Source organism: Uloborus diversus, chromosome 4 (genome assembly GCF_026930045.1).
Source record: "Uloborus diversus isolate 005 chromosome 4, Udiv.v.3.1, whole genome shotgun sequence".
Lineage (NCBI taxonomy): Eukaryota > Metazoa > Arthropoda > Arachnida > Araneae > Uloboridae > Uloborus > Uloborus diversus.
Window position 1 is genome coordinate 124,782,465 of NC_072734.1, and position 21,393 is coordinate 124,803,857.

Sequence of the window (21,393 nt, forward strand, 5' to 3'; positions counted from 1 at the left end):
AAGTTCTTTATTTGATTATATGTTGATAATTTAGACTTGGGACATTGACATCAAATATAAATCCCATAATGGTATACGCTGTAAATATAACGCTTATATTAAGTGTAGGGTGCAAATTAGCCATAAAATACCCTCCTATCTTTATTACTGCATCCTAATAACCATTTCTTTTTTATGCTATATCTAGTATTACACTAGCTAGAAAATTACAGCCATAATATGACCGGTGTAAGTTTCTTCTTTATTCATGTAAAGTCCAATGACTGTACTTATTTGTTAAACCCCACTTTGATTGAATTGTTAGTTAGTGTGTATTATAAAATTAATTTGATGAGTATTGCTGCAAATGTAGGTATCTCTAAGAAAAAAATTATTAAAAAAAACTACGAAAAATTTATAATTGTTGCTTTAAAAAGATATGAGTTAATGAGTTATGAAAATGCACAGCATTTACATTTTTATAATTACAGTCACATTAATATAATTTTAAAAAAAAACTTTTACTGTTACTACTTTCACTTTCTCACATTGAATAAGGACACATTTTATGGTGTTAGATAGAGTTTTATTTAAGAAAAAAAAGATAAGCAATTTTGCACCAAGTGGCTTTCTAGCACAGGCGTCACTCAGGGCAGAAATTTGCAATGTAATCCCCCCCCCCCAAAAGAAATCTAAAAATTTTTAATGTTTCATGCAAGCATGTTTACAAGTAAAAATTAACAACTCGTTACTTGTAAAATTCGCCCTAGACAATATCATGCTCCATTGTCGTTGAAATGTAATAGACTAAATATAATTTAAGATATATTTAGGCATGGTTCGCTGATATATATCAGTCGATGTATATCATGATATATATTACGATATATATCCAATATTTAGTTTGAAAATATCATGATATTTTGATATTTTCGATATTTATTTTTTCAACTATGGTATTTTCAATATAAAAATTACATTAATCATAGTAATAATATTCTTCATTTATTATTAAAAATAACCAAAAGGTTATGTACTATATTTTTACGATGTATTAATGCATCATTAACATAGCAAACAAAAAAAAATAACTTTTTTATTTTAAATTCAAAAAATTATTAGTAATGTAACAATTTTAATTCATATTAAAAGTGCCTAATTAAATATTAAACGTTGGTCAAAAAAAAAAAGAAAGAAAGAAAAAGTCTGTGACTGCTCCAACTAATGCGCATATTTTTTTTTTTCTGAATCATATAACTGTGTAAAAGTGCTAACAAAAAAAAAAAAAAAAAAAAAAAAAAAAAACAAAAAAAAAATGAGTAGAAACAGCTAATGCTAAATCAACTCAATTAAAATTGATAAAAATGTAAAATGAAATATTGAAAGAAACATTTTAAGTATGCATATATTGTAATAATAACATAAGAAAATTAAGTAGTAATTTGAGGATGCATTTAATATTTTGATGACTTCAGTTTGTGCTGATTAAAAATATCAGATATACATATATATACCAAAATATCCGATATATATCAAAATATCGGATATTTTCGAATATATCATATTTTTGAACCCTGTATTTGGGAAATAATTTCAGAGCTGAAGTACAGTAAAACCCCATTAATGCGAACACTAATGGGACATTTTTTTGTTCACAATAGAGGGGTGTTCGCAAGATAGGGGTTTAATAATATTATTTGCCTTGGAATCGGGGAATTAAAAATTGTCCGCATGAGAAGGATGTCCGCATTTGTGGGTTAGGAGGGATTTTACTGTATTTAAGGTAAAACACCAGTAGTGGCTAGTGCTTCAGTAGCAGTCACTTCAAGGTTTGAAAGACACTAGCAGTGACCAGAGTGAAGTATATTTTTCAACTATGGATCTACAATATTAATTACTTCTCTTGAAACTCATTGAGCGTATTATAGACCAACTCTTCCTTAATTGTCCCATAATCTAAAAATGCCAAAATTTCAATTTGTTTAATTTTTTAACCATTTTTTCCCAAACCTAATATTTGATCCATTAGCGGCCTCTCCAAAAGACAAAAATTTCAGTAATGGCCATTTGACCTTCTTCCAACTGAAGAATTTACATTACTTACTTTAAATTCAAATAACTAATGAATAAAATTGATTCAACATGATAGTTACATTAAGTACCAACAAAAAAATTACATTATTATTGTTTACTTCATTTTTCAAAGTATATAAGTAAACTTGAAGTGGCAACTATTGGTGTTTTACCTTACATTTTTTTTAAATTAACTCTTAAATTCATTTTGTGCACCATCTCCAGAAGGGTGTCATCTGGGGTCGACTACCCCTCGGAGCCTGTAGCAAGACTACTGCAAACTAGTATGTTGTGGCCATCACGAAACTTTCTTCTATATTTTTCCTTTTTCTGATCCCTCCCCATGCTTGACGAGGAAGCAATATTCCCAACAAAAACAAAATTACACATGAAAAAACTTGACGACCATCCCAATGTCTGAATTATTGTAAAAACAAAACAAAGAGCGAAAATTGAAAGTTACTTTAAAAGCCTTACTTGAATTAATTACAAATATTTTATTTATTAACAAACATAAGATGGCAACAGTTAAAAATTTTAAATCATTGAGATAATATTTCCGATCATTTTCATACAATTAAAATCACGAGAAATACGCAGATGACAATCTATTACGATTTTTCTTTCTTATTGTTGCATTAATAAAGCTATTTTATTTGCAAAAAAAAAATCAACACCTCTTGGAGCGATTGGCGTCAAAATTGAACCAAAGCCTGTTTACGTATGGATTCACATATATTCTAAATTTCAACCAGAACATAGCATTACTTCTTGAGATAGGGCACTCACAATGGAAAAAAAGAACGGGCGATTGCGCTACCCCCTTTTTATCTGTTGACAAAAAAATAAAATCATCTCTTATACCCACTAAGGGCTACTTGTCAAAAAATTTTTGTTTGATTCCGTTCGTTATTTCTTGAGATACAGCAGTCACAATTGACGACAAAAAACATTCTATAACTCAACCACCAAAACCTATTGACACCAAAATTGAATCAGCACCTACTCCTGTTAGGGGCAACATATGGACCAAATTTTGTTTGATTCCGCCAGTTACTTCCTGAGTAATAGCAAGCACGCGTAACTCAAAAAACGTCCCATTGCTCCACCCCCCTTGGAGGAATTCGCGCCAAAAACCAATGGGCACAAGTTCACATAGGGGCACATATGTGCACCAAATTTCGTTCAATTTCATGCGGTAGTTTTTGCTGTAGAACGGCCACAAAAAACTGGTCACACACAGACGTGACACACATACACACACATACACACACATACACACACACACACAGACAGACAGACATTTGCCAAAAATAGTCGAAATGGACTCAGCACACCTCAAAACGTTCGAATCCGTCAAAATTCGAAATTCGAAAATTTGCACGAATCCAATACTTTCTTCTATATATTAGATATAGAAGAAAGTAAACACAAATCAAGTTTTTCAAACATGTAATTTTTTCCCACAATTTTTATACATTTTTAAAATGATGAAACATGGAATTCAACATACCTAATTGTTGGGTCAGGATCAGCAAGTCCAATTAACAGAGTTTCTTGAGCATGCCGAGTTATTTCCTTTTCTTTTGCTCCTTCATTATGGCTGTAAATAATTTTCAATATACATTAAATTATTAAAAATTAAAGAAAATATGTACAGTAAAACCTAGTTTGTTCTCTACATAGCTCAGGATCAAAAGTTTTGCTGATTACAGAATTCATGAAAAATTATCTCAGATTTCAGGTTTAATTGATTATTTATTTTAGGCCTTTTTTAAAGTTGTATTCAAAGACTACCATCTATTTTCCTGAGAAAACACTACTTGTATGTAAAAAAAAAGATGAATTAAAATTATTTTAAAAAGCAAATATTGTATATTTAAAAGCACTTACTTTCGCGAGGTTTTAATTTTTGCAGTTTTCTCAAACCCGTCACAACCGCGAAAATGTTTGTGAATTTTTAAGTGAAATATTTCAACTTTCAGGTGTACAGTCAACTCGCGCTACAACACGATTTGATTAATGAAAAATGACTATAATGGCTAATATTTTTCACCAATAACGAATTTTAAACCTAAGCAAATTTCTTGCAAGAAACACGAAAATTTTCGGAAGAGAATCGCAAGTACCCGCTTTGTTATTGGCTACTAAAAATATTTTTTTCATGAATGAACTTTCATCCCTTTAACATCACCGACAGTGAAAGTTCCCACACTGTACTAGTTAGAACATTGCTTTGTTAGTGCATACAAATAACTACTCCTCATTTTTCATTTATTTTTTTCATTCTAAATGAGAAAGTTTATGAAATATAATGACATCTAAGAGCAGTTTTATCTTAAGTTTGAAAATAGAAAGAGAAAGAAAGTTTCTGATTGTTAAAGAAAAGCTGAAGATTCTTGATGTGCTTGAACAACTAAAAAATGCATCAAAGGAAGCGCGATAATTAGGTATGAGTGAATCTTCCATATGTAGAATTAAAAGTCAAGAAAAGGAAATCCATAAAAGTTTGCAGAGTAGTGTCTAAGTAAAAAGCAAACATTTTGAAATGGAGTTTTTGAAAATACTATAGATGGAAATGTTATAAAAGAACTAGATAAGTAACTGTATTTAGAAATCTATTAGAATAAGTTTGATAATGCAGCATAAATCACCATCATCTTCCTTTATTTAAATTACAAATATTATTACTAGATCTATTGTAGAGAACTATTAGAGTGCATTATTTAATTATTACTACATATTGTACATACCACCAGACCTATTTTATGTGTAAATGAAGCCTTCACACAATTCTTGTCCCCCTAGAGGTGCCCCCTCCCCCAAAGAGCAATAGCACCTCCAAGTACCAAAAAGGACCTCCCCCCCTTCCCAAAATCAGGTGTCCACCCTAAAAAAAGTGAAAAATACCCTTTAAAACACCCCTCACCGAGCAAAAAAAATTTCAATGCCAGTTTGCGCCATGAACCCCTAGGTGGGCCCACCAGCGCTCCCTCACTGAATACTCCTTTTGGTATCCCTATTTCAATGTTTAAATTTTATTTTATGCAGATTTCAGATAATTGTAGATTTCTTGACCACAGATTTAAAAAGTAGACTGTATTTATAACATGATGAAAATAAATATGTTTAACAAACTGCAAAGGTACACATACCTGAATTTGTCGTACAATACAAAAAGTGTCTTAAACAGAGCGAAACGACTTCGAGCAGACGGTTGAGCATGGATGTCGACGATTCCAGGCAAAATACTTAAAATATCATCACATGATAGCACAGGAATCAGCTTTTCCAAAGCTTGTAATGCTAGAAATTGTGTTGGCTCACTCCTAAAAATTTTTTCTATAAGTATGTATTTTAACATTGCATTATCTAAACAATTTATTTTCTACTTACATTGAACAATCAAAAAATTCAGATATATGATCCACTTGAAAAAGTTATAAGACATGAAACTAGAACTACATATGCAAGCAATCAATGAACATAGACAAACATCATAAGTTCTATATGAACAAATGCAATATAGTAACAGTTTCTGCTATTTCTTATTCGTACATAGTGTAAAATGAAGTCTCCAAAAAGCATCTGTTTGTTTAAATGCCCAAAAACTCTAGAACTACCTGGCCAATTTCACTGAAATTTTTACAGTATCATTCTTTCAGCACCAAAAAGGTTTGCAGACCAGTTCGATCAATTTTTTATTAGTAGTTCTTTTATTCCAATTTAGGCCCAATTTTTACATAAATGACCGAATATGGGGGGGTGAAAAATTACTTGCAAATATTAATATTATATATGGTAGGAAAGGCTAGAATTTTCTGTGTTCTATGTAATTTGTTTCAATGCTCTAACTTAATTATAGCGGGAGTTATTTGCATTTTAGCTCGAATTTTTTTTTGGCTTGGCTGAAATTTTGGCACTATTTTCTTCATTAAATCTCTCAATAAAAAGTGAACGAATTGTGCTACAGTTTTCTGTTTGACACCATTAGAAAAAGCAAAATTTTTTCTTACAGATCTATCTTGACCTATGGTCGAAAAACTTAGCTTCTATCTCATAAAGGAAAAAAGTTACAGGCCTTTTTAAATCAAGTTCAAAAAATCTCATCTCTGTTCAAGTTGTTAACCAATTTATTTTCCGTTTCCACGGTTACACTTTTTGAATCCATTATTTCTTTCCTTCTTTCTCATTTTAATTTTTTAAACTTATTTTATTTTGTATTTCCATGGTTACATTTTTAAAATCCATCGTTTCTTTCTCATTTTAATTTCTTAAAATTATTTTAATATTTGTCGCCTTTACACGGAAGGGAAATTTTGCATGATGCTTTTTTCCAGGTACACTTTTATTTTCAAGCTAGACCAGGCAAAGTCAGGCAATGCAGCTAGTGCCAACTAAGAAGCTATAACAGGAAGATCAGAAAAAAGCCTAACAATAAAATAAGGCAAAAATTTCAAAGTCAATGCCATGCACTTTTCAGAGTTATAAAAACGACTTTTTTCAGATTAAAAATATAGTAATGTGATGAAAACAACAAATTGAGATAAATAAACAGATTTTTAATGTTTGCAGTTAATGGATCAGTTAAAAATCAGCAATATGTATTTTATTATATTGCTACAATCAGCACTAAGGAAACAATTTTCAACAACCTGACAGTATGAAATATAGCAAATATCAAATGAGACATTTGTTAGATATTACTACACATACATATCTTTACTAATAATAAAGCTGAAAGTCTCTCTGTCCAGAGGATGTCTGGATCTCTGTGACGCGCATAGCGCCAAGACCGTTCGGCTGACTTTTATGAAATTTGGCACAAAGTTAGTTTGTAGCATGGGGGTGTGTACCTCGAAGTGATTTTTCAAAAATTCAATGTGGTTCTTTTTCTATTCCAATTTTAAGAACAAAACTATCATAAGATGGACGAGTAAATTACGAAATTATTATAACGTGGAACCATAACAAGGGCACAAGCCAATTGGCAAGATACGAAATTATCATAACATGGGTACAAGCTGATTGGCAAGAAAATTCACCATACATTATTTGTAAATACACAGGCAAACCAAAAGACCTTTTAATTTTTCTATTACGGGTAAAGCCGTGCGGGTACCACTAGTAAGTAATAAAAATACCTGGTCTTCCCTTTAAAGTTGGTTTTCATGCTTTCTTAACTGAACTTAAAATATCATATGTAAAACACTCAATAATGCTTATTCCTCAAATGTCTACCACAAATTTTAGTATGTTCCATACATTATTTATTAAATGATCAGCAAAATGCTTCTATTTCTCATATAAATACAGTCTAAGTAAACTTTAATTAATTTTGAAGTAACTCTACAAAAGAAATCCAACACCCTTTTGTATGTGAAATGTCTCCATAAAGCATTTTAAGGGTGCAAAAAATTTTCCACGCTTAAAATTTCCTCAAAAACATAAAACTTTTGCCAAACATTTCTCAAAACTGTATTTGGTGAACTGAAAGCATTATTGTATGGGGAAACTTAGCAATCTTGTATATTTTTCAGCCCATAAATATGTTTGATATACCTGATCAATGTGAGTTGCCAAATTTCGTACATAAAAAAATTATCTGTAAAAATTAAGAAACTAAACTTTAAAAAACATGTCAAAAATCAATTTTATAAGTTCATGATTTCTTAAAAACTCATGAGAAAAATCCCTGCATGATATCAAAATATTTAATGAAAAAAATTACTCCTTTAAAAAAATAATTTTAAAAAAAATGCGAAAACTTTCCTAAAAATGCAGATATTTCCCATGAACCCAGTTTAGGCATTTGGACATATTATGTACCCCTGAAGAATTCTTGTACTGTTTTTCAAGATTATGAATTGAATGCTGAAAATTAAAAAAAAAAATTATAAAGATACAGGAGTGATTATCATTATACCGTGTAAGCAATCCCACCTCCCTTCAATTCTTACCTGCTTTCCAAATTTTCAAAAAGGCCGAGGGATTTCAGAGCTATGTAACCATTATCTATTTCACAGACTCTGGAATACAAAATCTCCAGAATATAGTTTTTATACACTCCATATACTGAAGGATATAAGAATAGAAGTCTGGATATGAATCTGAAATGAAATGAATAATAAGCTATTTAGTGCAGCAGTCAAATTATTGTAAAACTTAATTACACCTGCAATTAAAACATTTTGCTGAGATCAAATTTATTACAATTTATTAATCATTACAAATATGTATTAGTTAATACATAATGAGTTATCAAATTCTTGGAGGACTAGGAAAATTAAATATTTTCTCTGCTTACCATAAAAATTAACTATGTCTGACATTTTATGGACAGTTATTGTAAAAATCTGAAAATTATCTTTCCTTACAAATTTTTATAATCTTTCATTTTATTGAAATAAAAAATTTAAAACTGAAAATAGTTAGAGAAAAAAGTTTTCTGAGCCAAATTTGAAAGGGGAACAAACCTCCTAAGAATATTTAAAAAAAAAAAAAATGTAATAAATATAACCAAAATGACTTGAAACACAAAACATGATTGAAATTACTCAATACATACACTATTTGAATTACAGAAAGTATTTCTGGAAAATCAACATCATTTATTAACATTGTAATGAATTTACGCTGCAATGAATAAAACAATACAATACCTTTTTTAAAAAAAATGATTTTTTTGGATTGAATGTAGGCCGTCATACTTTTAGGGTTTTAAAAAATGGAATTTTCATAAAAATTGCTAAAACTATTTCTACTTTAAATTTTTATTCCAAAAACTAACCCTGTTTAAAAATCTAAAAATAGAGATTTTGATCATACAAGATGATAAGTTTAATTATAAAAATTACTAAATAAATAAGTTTATTCATTTGGAAGAAAATCATAATTTAAATTAGTCATGAATTTGTTAGCACAAAAAAAAAAAAAACATCCAATCCTTTGTTTTATTTGTGAGTGCTCAAACAGTTATAATTATTTAACATAAATAAAAATACTTAAAGAAAAAAGACAAAAAAAAAAAAAAAAAAAAAAACTTTTTATAAATATTTGTTTTATTATTGATATAAGTACAGTGAAACCTCTCCAGTTGGCCACCCGTATTAACGGTTCATTTTTTGCGGCACAGATGTTTTAGCCCACAGACTTAATGTTAAAAACATCCCTAGCAACGGCCACCCAACCCTTCTGAACAGCCGCCGAGTGGATGCATCCATTCCATTTTTCAGGAAAATCTATTCACTTTCTGTTTCTAATCTGCAGCTTTTCAGTTCAAAGAAGAGAATTCTTATTGGCCTTAAACGAATTTCGATAATTTTGAAGTAAATATGTCACTCATGATTATTTTATTAGTTGGTAAGTGTGTCCGTGTAATCTATGTCCATAATGTGTGTAGCAAACAACACTGTAGGAGATCATTTTATGAATACTGAACTACATATTGAAATTCTGAGCAATATGAACACGAAAAATCGACAAGAGAATTAATAGAGTATGATTTCAAATTATTTTCATCACAAAACAGCAAGGAAGGGCTTTGATAATTACACTGCCGACTGAGAGAATCATTTTCTGGTTAACGAGTCAGCAAAAATAAGCATTTTTCAATTAAATCTAATATTAGTTTGGGATTGGTTTAGATTAACTAATCAATTTGCTGCATGTAATTTACATCTTTTGAGCAAATACATTCTTATGCCTTTCAGGCACTAATTCAGCCTCTGTCAATCAATTTAGGTTTTGTAATCCTGAGCAAACTAAACTTTCAACTGAAGTGATTTTGGGAATAAATAAAGTCATTGGAAATTTAGATGTAATGTCAAATAAATTGGTTAAAGCAATTTATTTATCATTTTGAATTAAAAAACATTTTGAATGGCAACAAGCAACATTTTGAATTCCATTTTAATAACAATTGTTGGAGAAAATTAAAAACTTAAGTCACAAATTGTATCCTTTCTTCGAAAAACGTAAACAATAATGAAATAATTTCCCTTTTAGAATGGTCTCAAACTTCCTTCTGTGTATTTGTCTTGCTTATATTCTGTAGAATTATAGAATTATATTGCAATAGTAACAAAAACCCTTTAAAGGGGTCATCCCCTCTCAACAGCTAAAATTTTGCGGAACGGAGGGGTGGCCGCTCAGAGAGGTTTCACTGTATTTTGAAAAATACTGATGTTTGACAGAATAGATAGTATCTTTCAAAAATATCTTTTTTATATTGAAAAAAACAAAACCAATATTACTGATATATTTTTTAAGATTAAGTAAAGTTTTAATGTTCGGATGGAATTACACAGAAATTAGAAGAAAAAAAAAAACTTTTGCAAAGCTGGACATAAACAAATGCAAAAATTTATCAAAAAGGCTTTGCATAATGAAATCAAAATAATAATAAAAATGTGAATAAAGCAAAAATTGTCAAGAAAAGCAAATTGAAAGAAAAAAAAATCATTGCTTTCTTCACTTTCTTTTTCATTTTAATCAAAAAAACAATTTGTTTCTGAATTTAAATATATGAGATTAATTTTTCTCTTTTTAAAGTAAATGAATTATTTCTATTAACAATCCTCTTACTTTTACATAGGCTAGTCATTTTAAATTTTACTGAGAGGAGGGGTTTACATACTCAGTGCACAATATGAGGCACGATCAATCAACTGCCTAAGGCAAAATCAAATGTGTACAGAAGTAAAAAGGTCATTTAATATATACTTTGTAGAAAAAAAAGAATTTGCTGAAAAATTAGATTTTACTAGAATTCAAACACTGCAAAAAACTTCAGCTTTCTGAGCAAACAATAATCTTACAAAGAATTAGAAAACATGATTGAAGGCAAAAGAAGAGCATGAAAATATGGCAGAACAACTGAAATATATTTACCCATCAGCAATTGAAGGACAACCTATGTGAATCTTATTCAAACTATACAGAAATTTGCTTTCTTCTTGCTTCCGTACAGTTTCCAGCTGTTTCACGGTTTTAATGAAAAATGGGTGCTTTTCATCAAGTGTTTCTTGAGCTGATAAATGCTTTAAAATAATGGCAACCACTTCAGCGGAAGCTCCATAAACTTCTTTGGATTTATGCATTAAATTTTTCAACAAAATATTAATGTAACTGTAAAGGATGTATAAATTAAATAATGAAAGACAAAAAAAAAAAAAAAAATGTAAAAAATAAGGCAACAAGTTTAACACATAACACACAATAATATAATCAATGTGTATTTAAGTCTGCTTTTGTAAAAGCCAATTCTACAGGTATGTATACAATTGATGAAAGAAATTTGGCACAAAACTATGTCCATCCGGAAGATATTCAGAACGAGCGCTTTGCTAAAATGTTCAATTTTTTAAAAACTATTTATTATAAAAATATTCCTAACATTTATTTGTGCTGGCAGAAAGTTGTATAACCTCACAGGTACTTTGTTTTTCCTGCATTTATGCTATATAAAGAATCTTGCAGTGAAGATCTGTGCCCTCTCCATCCCTCATATTTAAAGTTTGTTTGATTGCACACATGAGATTTGCTGCTAATGTCAGCTACTGTAGTAGTATTTTTTAAATGCTAACGATAAAAATATTGATTTAATTCAGTTAAAATAATAGATGTTTCATTTCTTGACTTAGTTAAAATTTAAGCCACAATCAAATGTATTTATCAATAAAAACTTTATAAAGGATACAACTGTTCAAATAACTTTTAAATGAACAGTTTTATCCTTCTAGATTTCTAGATTATTTTATTGGCAAAGTTGAAACAATTATTGGTCTGCGCATCAGTAATGATCATGGTAGCCACTCTTTAAAAAATGTAAGAGTGAATTTATTGCTTGATAATTGACATGATCTAGCTTTGTTTCTGTCAATCATCCGAGGAAAAAAATATGAAATAATACCCAAATATGTATACCTTTAATAATTTCAGGAAGTTAAAAATATAAAGTTTAAACTAAGCTTTAAAAAAGGTAAAAATATGAAATATATATATATTGCAAAGGTTTAACCATATTTTTAGGGGGGGAAATGTCCAAAATGGAAGAAAATAAAATGTAATGAATATGTTTCAAAAATGATCGGAAATGAACAGGGACAGAAATCTGTCAATCAATCTAAAACTTATTTTCTTTTAGTAATTAATCCAAGAATGAAATCTAGTGATCATTAGAAAAATAACGGTATTTTGCTACATTTTGCTCACAATTATTTTAGTATAGGGCAACTAATTTATCAACCACGGAATGAATATTACGGATTTCGGAATTTGTCGATTTTTTTTTTTGGATCAAGTTGATTTTTGTTCTCGGGTGGAATAAGCGGCACACATGATAATGAATAAATTTAATCAGCAATAAGTGTTAGAGATAGCAAACTGGTTAGCTTTATCATTAAACCTATTGCAAATTGAACAATGGCTAAGTTCTTCAATTACATAGAACCAGTGGCGAAGACGGAAATTTTTCGTGTGAAAATTAAAGTCCGAAAAGCGTAATTTTAGACGCTTGCAAGTGTGTTCATGCATATAATTTTTCTGCTTCATGGGGGGGGGGTATAGATCCCTATCCCCCCTGGGCTACACCACTGCATAGAACTTTTGGAAGATCTCATTTCAATAATTAATATTCAATTTTGATCACTACTTCATGGATTTTTAATAACATTGGAAGAGCTTAGTCACTGGTGCAAAATTTTGAAGCAAACTGAAAAAATACCAATATTATTAGGAACAGGGAAGAGCATCTTAGAAACTGAAAACATTTAATGCTAACTCTTGAAAAAATTTAATACTGCACATACTTTATATTTGTTACATAACAGAACAGAAATAAAAGTTTGGACTAGCCTTTTTGAAGTTTTAAACACCACACACACTAAAAATAAAATATAACTTTCAATATGAATATTCTAGTAATTAAACCAACCACGCACCCTGCACACTAGTGCTCTCTATCAACAGGTTGAGGCTGAGACCGATAACTCATTTTTTCTTATCGCCAGGATGTAAAGGGGTTCCGTAAAATACCACACTTCTATCGTCATTTTGACAAATAATACAAACAAAGGCATAAAAAATTATTTAATACCAAAAATTACCTCTGACTCCTGGATTCATCCTCAGCATTATAAGGTGGCAAACCACATGACATAAAAACCCCTAGAAGCTGAATTCCAAAAACATTTCTTTTGCTCTCAGGATCAGGATCATTCATTTTCTCATAAACTAAACTGAATATGTTTCAAAACAAAAATATTACTTAATACCAATTGAAATAAATTAAAGAGAAAAAGAGCAAAAAAAAAAAAAAAGTTACTAACTGATATGGAACATCCAAGACCTCTTTCCAACACTCTACAATAGATTTGATTATTTCTAAATTATTTCTGAATATCTCTTTCCTCTGATGTTCACAATTCTTTATTACAAAACTCAATATTTCACTGGCTTCATAAGAAATGTTATCCTATTAATTAAATAATATTCAGTTAACAAAATTGGAGAAAATTTTTATTTGTTTTAAATTTGAAATAAAGCAAACTAATTTATCAAACAAACATCAAACCACATAACTGAAAAGCAAACTCACTAATCGTGCAATCCATGAAAAAGTGGACCTTTGAACAGAAAACAAAAATTCACAAATTTGTGTTATTCAATTCTCATAAATCAGTGTTTTAGTATTTTGTGAAAAAATAATTCAAGGTTCATCATTAGCATCATTTTTATAGCTAATAAAATGATAACTTGTACTCAAGAGGAACATTCATCGAAACTTCCTTTAAGTTTCATTGCTTTTTTAGCAAAATACAGTATAACTTTGATTTAAGATTACTCGATTTAACAATTTCCTCAATTTAATGATACATTTCACTAGTTTGAATTTGACTGCATTGAGTCTATGCTCCTTGATTTAATGATATCCTTGATTTAATTCTCAATCCCTTGACAATCATTAAACTAAGGTCATACTGTATAAACTTCATATACATTAAGAGGAAAGAATATAGTAAAAGGAATGTCTCTAACTGAATATGGCTAACTCTTTTTAATTTGTGAAAAAATGTTGTTTAATTACAGTATAACCTTGATTTAATGATTGTCAAGGGACTGGAAAAAGTTATCGTTAAATCAAGGATATCATTAAATTGAGGAACATATACATTTAATGCAGTTAAGTCGGGACCAGTGAAATATATCATATAATTGAGGAAATCGTTAAATCGGGTATTGTTAAATCAAAGTTATACTATGCCTTATTTTTTAGTCAAAACCTTGACCTTTCACCGGCATAAGGCTTAACTATTTGTAACAAAACTTCAGATCTGAAGGTAGTTTGGTGAAATCAATTTAATTGTCTAACAAACTTTTATTGTATATCTTTAAAGTAGGAATGCTCCAATAAGCAAATTATCTGCTTACTGATTAATCAGCTGTTAATAATCAGCTCATTAATGATTATGATGATTTTTAATTCTACAATTTCCCCATTACCGCTTTTTTTCCCTTAAAAATAACATTTTGAAATTTCATTCAATTTCTGAGAGCAAATTTTCAGCTTCTTGTTAATAAAGGTATGTTTTGTCAAATAGACATATCAGTTAAAATATTTAGTTAGTTGCTGTTTTCAGCAGGCATTTTTTACTTAGAACTACTCCTTGTGTTATTTAATAACCACAAGATCTAATACTTTGACACTTCATAAAAATTATAGGAATACCATACTAAATGTTGGGCGTAGAGAAAAGTATTAACATATGAAACATTTCACAACATTGAAAATATGCATATTTATTCAAAGCATAAAAATGAAGTTCACAAAATTAATGTCAGTTCAACAATAAAATTTTGCAAAAAAAAAAAAAAAAAAAGACTAAAAGCTTATTATGGCTTTGTGTCAAAAGTCCACTTTCTTCCTGAAAACTTATGATCCAATTATTGTACTGTTAATCTTTGAACTGTTTAAGCTCAACATTTGGTCAACCAATTTATTTGTGGCCCAAGCGGTACGGCGTTAGAACAGCTATATTTCACCCTGATGATATGGCCTTGGGGGAGAAGTGACCTAGCATAGAAGGACAAATCACTTCTCCCATGGTATGAGGCAACACATAATAATCCTATGATTTTATGCCAAAACATACAGAGTTACTGGAGAAAAGTCTATATCTAATCAAATTTTGCAACATATGAAAAATTCCTCCCTGTATTGGATGCTCAACACATTTGATGCTCTTGGTATCATACATGTACACAAGTCAATATTTTCCAAAAATAGCCAAATTCTATTCACTACTTTAAACAATAAAATTCATAAAATTTCAAGAATCAATTTTAATTAAACCAATTTTTTATGGGCTATCTTTTGGATGAAGAAGAAAGGAAAGATTATGTCATTGTTACTTTAAGGAGAAAAAGACACAAAACCTGAAAGTAACATATATACCTGAGGGACTGCAGTTGGTGCCCAGGACAGAAGAGCTATCAGAATATCCAGTATGTAGTAATTCAGATTAGTGCCTGCTATCCCAGAGACAATCAAATTCATCAAAGGTTTAAGCAAGTGCTTCGCATATGGTTGGAGAATCTGTTCAATAGAAAAGATCAAATTAGTAAGTACTTATTTAATTATATAGCATTACTTAAGAGAATCAACTTCATAAAAGTATCAATAAATGTACAGAGTAACACTTCATTATATTATATTTATTCATTCCAGAGTAAAAATCAATTTACTGAGAGCGAAAATTACTCAAGTATCTCTTACAAAAGAGCTAAGAATTATGTGATGCAAGGCATGTATTCCTTAGGTGTTGACGTAGTTAATGAGTATTTAAAATAGGTTATTAAATTTTTAATCATTTTTTGGGACTTGAAACTAAAAAACAGATTTTTAGGGGAAAAGGAACCAGTTGGAAGTTCTGTTTACAAGAACTTGGTTATAACAAGCAAATATTATAGTACCTTTGTGCTCATTCTAAGAGGGTTAAACTGCACATCAGTACATAAGCTATTTGATTAGTCATTTATCACATAGTTTTTTGAATTTATTTATTCTTTTGCATTTATTTATTTATATTCATTTTATTTTATATTTACTTCTGTATTTTTTATTTTTATAGCAAATGAAAACAATAAAATTATAGGTTAAGCAAATAATGTTGTTAATGTTCTATCTTAAGAATTCAGCAAAATAGAAACCTTAGTTTGCATTTATAGTGACGAAGATTTTTACTACACATTTTGATAACTATTTTTCTTACATTCAATTGCTTGAACCTTAAATTTTCTTTTCTCTCTTTCTTTCTTAATGTTTATTTTAAAAGCAAATATTATAACATATTTTGTTCTCATACAGCTTGAAAAGTTTTAAATTATGAGTACTCACTAGTGCAGTCGAAATTTTCTTCTGGAGGTTTTTTTTTTTTTTTTTTCTGATCAGAACAGTTTTTAAACGCCTGTAAACTACTGTATTAAGATTGGCAGTAATGTTAAAACTAAGAGCCCTGGTGGCTGGTGGTGTTTTCACCCCTCTTCCTCACTGCACCACTAAGCACTGCATATTATGATAAATCACAGTTTTATACAAGTTATTCCTGTTTATATGCCTTTTCACATAGTTCTGCCAAGTTGCATAAAAAACGATTCCGAGTTTAAACTGGTAATTAAAATAATGAATGGAAACAACTGTACAAAGAAACAATTACATTTGCATTATTCACAATCAAACGGCCCAAAAATAATCGAACATTATTATTAGCTCTGATGTCTTCCAAGGACTGAATGAGGGCATTAATCCACACAGGAGCAGCTTCATTCTAGAAATGAAAGAAAAAACAATTGAAAGCGAAAATTTTTGATTCATACAGTGAATCTTTACTACATGAATTTAAAAACAAAACTTTGAAAGATAAACAAAAGGTAATTTATAGCAAAATTAATGTATAGCAAAAAGTAAGAAAAGATAAATTTGAACATGTTATTTAATTTCTTTTGTAAAAGTTACAGCTCCTTTAGTGAGCACAAAATAAAGTAACTTACAGAAAACTGAATGCAAATGGAAATCTACGCAGTTTTGCAAAAATATCTACAGAACAACTTTTAAAAAAAAGCTCTATTTCTTTTCTTTTCTTTAATTCATTATATTTATAGATAAACTAAAATAATCTTACACTGTGTCCTTCCAAAATCAGGCCTTGATCTTTCATGTGCTTAAATAGGCATGTGAAAGAAACCATACACTCATGCTTATTCAATTCATCGTTTTCTAATTCAACAAAATCTCTGTCATAATCACTCTGAAATAAAGAAATGAATCAAGTAAAAAAATATTTTTGCACATTATTTACGTGGAGCATGTTTTTAATTCAAGAATTATTAAAACTAAAATATACAAGAGTGAGAAAATTATAAAAATTATGATTTTTTCAGTTTTTTTGATTAATTTTACATGAACTTCCAGTACTTTATGAAAAGTAACGTTTTGTTCATGCAATCCTTACAAATATTATGAATAAGAAAGTGACTTTGATTGTTTGTTACCTTTTCACGCCTTAACTACTAAACTGATCCTCTTAAAATTTTGTAACACTCTGATGAACATAGGGTACCTTTTGTTTGAAAAAAAGTATTTAGTTTTAAAGTACAATAATATACGTTACGTTTTTACGATGTTTGTAATAAACCTTTCCTTGTTTTGATTCCCCAACAACACCAAAATATATTTAAATATTTAACTTACATTCTAAAGCAGCATATCTCTCAGGTGCCTTAATGGTTTCTCTTTTTGTTCAGAAAAATGTGCAGATAAAAATTTTTTTAAATGTTTAAAATTGTTGGCAGCCCTAGAATCTCTGTATGTGCGCTACTTTTGAACAATTAGGTGATTTCTAGTAAGAAAAACTTTCATTTTGAGCTCTCAGAAACAAAATAGTGTTGCCAAACTTTCAGTAAAGCTTGGTCAATTTGCCGATGTATTACGTTAAACAGCTGAAGGTTAATAAAATGTGTGGAGAAAAAGAAGGAAAAAATAGAGGGAGGGAAGAGGACATTTTCAACAATAGAGGTCATCTGCATTATAACAGGTTTCAAGCAACAGTAATCAACTAAGGAAGAAATTATTAGTGTTACTACAAAAATGTCTAAAAATAGAAATAATAGATGATGCTGTTCTCAAATGAATTTGAACTTCTTGTGAAAATTTTGAGTAATCAATTATGTAAAAAACTATTACAATGTTACATAAATTTTCAGAAAATATTTCAAGTAATGACAAGAGAGTAGGTGACTGGCTAAAGTAAATAGCAGAGCTAGATAATGTAGACGCATGCGCGCACGCCGTGTGCGGATACATCCGCTGACGTGCGGATACATTCGCCGCGGAGTTGCAAGTCGTCCGATAATCGTAAAAGTTCTTAAATAAAAGATATAGATTAGATCAATTGAAGATCAATTTGAAACGAAAAAGAAGTAACAATAATATCTTTATTTCTAATTCGTTTTAAATTAATATTGATGTTATTTATTTAGATTAAAAAATATTACAAGATGTATATAGTACACCCGCGCATTCGCTGCTGTGCGGATACATTCGCTGCGTGCTTGCGCACGTCGCGATAATCGTTTAAATTCTTACTGCTTATTTCTAATTTGTTTTAAACTGATATTTTTAATTAATTTGTAAAAGTTATAAATAGATAGTATACACACAAGCGCGTAAGGTGGATACATTCGCTGTCGGCACGAGCATCTCATGATAATCGTTCAAGTTCTTACTTTACACTTTTAATTTTTTTTAAACTGATATTATTTAATTAATTTGTAAAAAATACTAATAGATAGTATGTACGCAAGCGCGCGCGTACATACTATCGTAATATAAACGTAAGGCGAATATATTCGCCTTACGTTTTTTTTTTTTTTTTGTACGTGATAGACAATGATTAGCTTGCAGATACTTTTGAGTTTCGTGCGCAGATACTTTATACTTTTATCTGACTCTGGTAAATAGAACCCAATATTTTTCTTTTTGCAATAGAAAGAAATTAATCTATGCAGTTAAGTGATTATATTTTACAATACCGAATTGAAAAATAGTTTTAGATATCAGTAAACCCTCATAGAGGCTAACCCTTGCCCCACTCAATACTAAATTCCAATATTCGGGATGCTAAAAGGGTTAACAGAAACAGTTATGTGTTTCTGTATTTGTTACTGTTGTGATTTGAACTTTTAAACATTAATCTAATTTTTCAATTTCGTTGGTACCTAAACAGAATGTTTAAAAACACTAAAAAGTGAAGGTAATAAAAGTTGCTATATCCATAAAAGTGAAAAATCAAAGAAAACACAAAGTACTGATAAGGACATTAGAATCACTAATCTTACACTGTAACTTATTAAATTATACAAATACAAATGTGATGACCAGCAACAAGCTCTGGGTCTAGCTAGGCTGGTCCTAATCAATTTATTAATCCTCAAAGAAGATCAAAGGCCTACTTAAAGCTATCTACCCCCTTGTTCATTACAACCTCTTCTGGTAAGCTGTTCCAAGTGCCCACAACCCTACTAAAGTAGTAATTTTTCCAAACTCCCAGATTAACCTGAGATTTGAACAGCTTATAACAGTGATCCCTCTTCCTGCTTTTCACGTGAATATTTAACCCATTAAATTTGAAAACTTTAAAATTAAAATAAAATTATATTAAAATAATGATTTTTTTTTAAATGTGTACAGTATAGTAAGGAAAAGTACCTGATTTTTGTTGCTCAATTTTGCTCCTGTACCACGTGAAGCATCTTCTTGTTCTTTGGTAAATAACTAAAAAGAATAATAAAATTCAACAATCCCTATCTCAACATTATTTTTTAATATTTCTTTCAAGCAGAATGTAAAGCTCACAATAAATGAATTCAAAACTATTTTGCTCATTAAAAAGTGATGAAAAAGTTAAAAACTAAACTTTAAAATCTGTATGAGTTACTTTACATACAGCCAGAGCTGCCAAATTCGACAAAAAAATCGTAGTTTCTGCTAACTGTAGCTTTGAACTACTACGCTACGAAAACGAGTCCAAAAATTACAAATTTCTTCTTTTTTTGTAACTTTGAAAAATTTCAATCTTTACAGATACTGTTCATATTATTAATAATTTAGATAATAAAGTTTTTGCGCTATCTAATATTTCAAACTTCTGTTTAAAAATAAACAAAATGAATTTATCATACTACTCTCATTTGCCACTCTCTCTCTCTCAAAAAAAAAAAAGCACACCAAACATTTTTAGCTTTGCTTGTCAGAACGTTTTTAGACGAACCACTAAACTAAAAACAAAGTTTTTAGAGTTTTAGTTCCTCCCACCATATGTAGGTTTTTATACCTATTTTTTGTTTCTACTACAATAAAATAATTTTTGTTCAGATAAAAAATCGCATACTAAAATGAAGATTTTCTAAAGACAGCTTTTGACCCTTTGAACAAAAAAAAAAAAAAATAATAATAATAATAACAATACCCAAAATTGAAATTACGCTTTTTATTTAGTTAATCTATGAATATTTATTAGACTACGAAGTAAAACATTAAAATTACTAACAACTTGATGGGTAAAATATCATTTTTTTTTCTTCTTTCGGCAAAAAACAAATAGCCAGTCACATTTTTACTACAGTCGAAAAGCTGCACTTAAAAAACGAACATAGTTAAACTGATTTTGTATTTTAACCGTTCGGTTAAATGATGAACATGTGCTGCCATCTAAGCCATAACGGTTCAAGCAGCCTGCGATAACAAATTGTATAAATTTTCAAAAACATAAACACTTCTCTTTAATATCTTATCTTTTACACTATTTCTGTGGATTATTTTTCTGTCAGTATACAAGATCCTTAAATTCTATTTCTGCAGCCTGTTTTTTGTTCCTACGCGAGATCTTTCTCAATTCTTGATCGATTTCTTTGATTTACCCCTCATTTTATAGCTTATCGAGCCGGCTAATGATAAAAATCAGACCTAGGGTCGAAAAATCAATTTTTTGGAAACGCCTGTTGCTCTTGCATAACCTTGATGCAGCCTGTAGTTCTTATTCAAATATTGTTTTTAATTCAAAATTGTAATACAATTTCCGTTTTTTTTTTTTTTTTTTTTTTTTTGCACCGCTTTTGGCGAAAAAAAAATTTCACAATTAAACCAGTTTTTTTTTTTTTTTTTTTATAAAGCTCAAAAGCACTGGGCATAGTTGTTCATTATTATTGATAAGTTTTTTCGGTAGAGCGTTAGGCAATAAATTTCGGGTCAGCCATTATAGCTAATTTAGATTAATAGTATGC

The 21,393-nt window shown here is 29.6% G+C and overlaps 1 protein-coding gene across 1 annotated transcript in view; it reads right to left on the bottom strand.

Moving 5' to 3' along the window:
- The window catches only part of LOC129220818 (DNA-dependent protein kinase catalytic subunit-like), a gene marked incomplete at its 5' end in the record, with an annotated part of 269,314 nt that overhangs the window by 96,675 nt on the left and 151,246 nt on the right, over positions 1-21,393 (bottom strand). Inside the window, 9 exons of the mRNA XM_054855249.1 lie at positions 3,566-3,655; positions 5,208-5,381; positions 8,013-8,162; positions 10,945-11,181; positions 13,161-13,292; positions 13,383-13,528; positions 15,509-15,649; positions 16,770-16,880; positions 17,235-17,360. Of these exons, the coding sequence (XP_054711224.1) occupies positions 3,566-3,655; positions 5,208-5,381; positions 8,013-8,162; positions 10,945-11,181; positions 13,161-13,292; positions 13,383-13,528; positions 15,509-15,649; positions 16,770-16,880; positions 17,235-17,360 (1,307 nt within the window). The remainder of the gene's footprint in view (positions 1-3,565; positions 3,656-5,207; positions 5,382-8,012; positions 8,163-10,944; positions 11,182-13,160; positions 13,293-13,382; positions 13,529-15,508; positions 15,650-16,769; positions 16,881-17,234; positions 17,361-21,393) is intronic.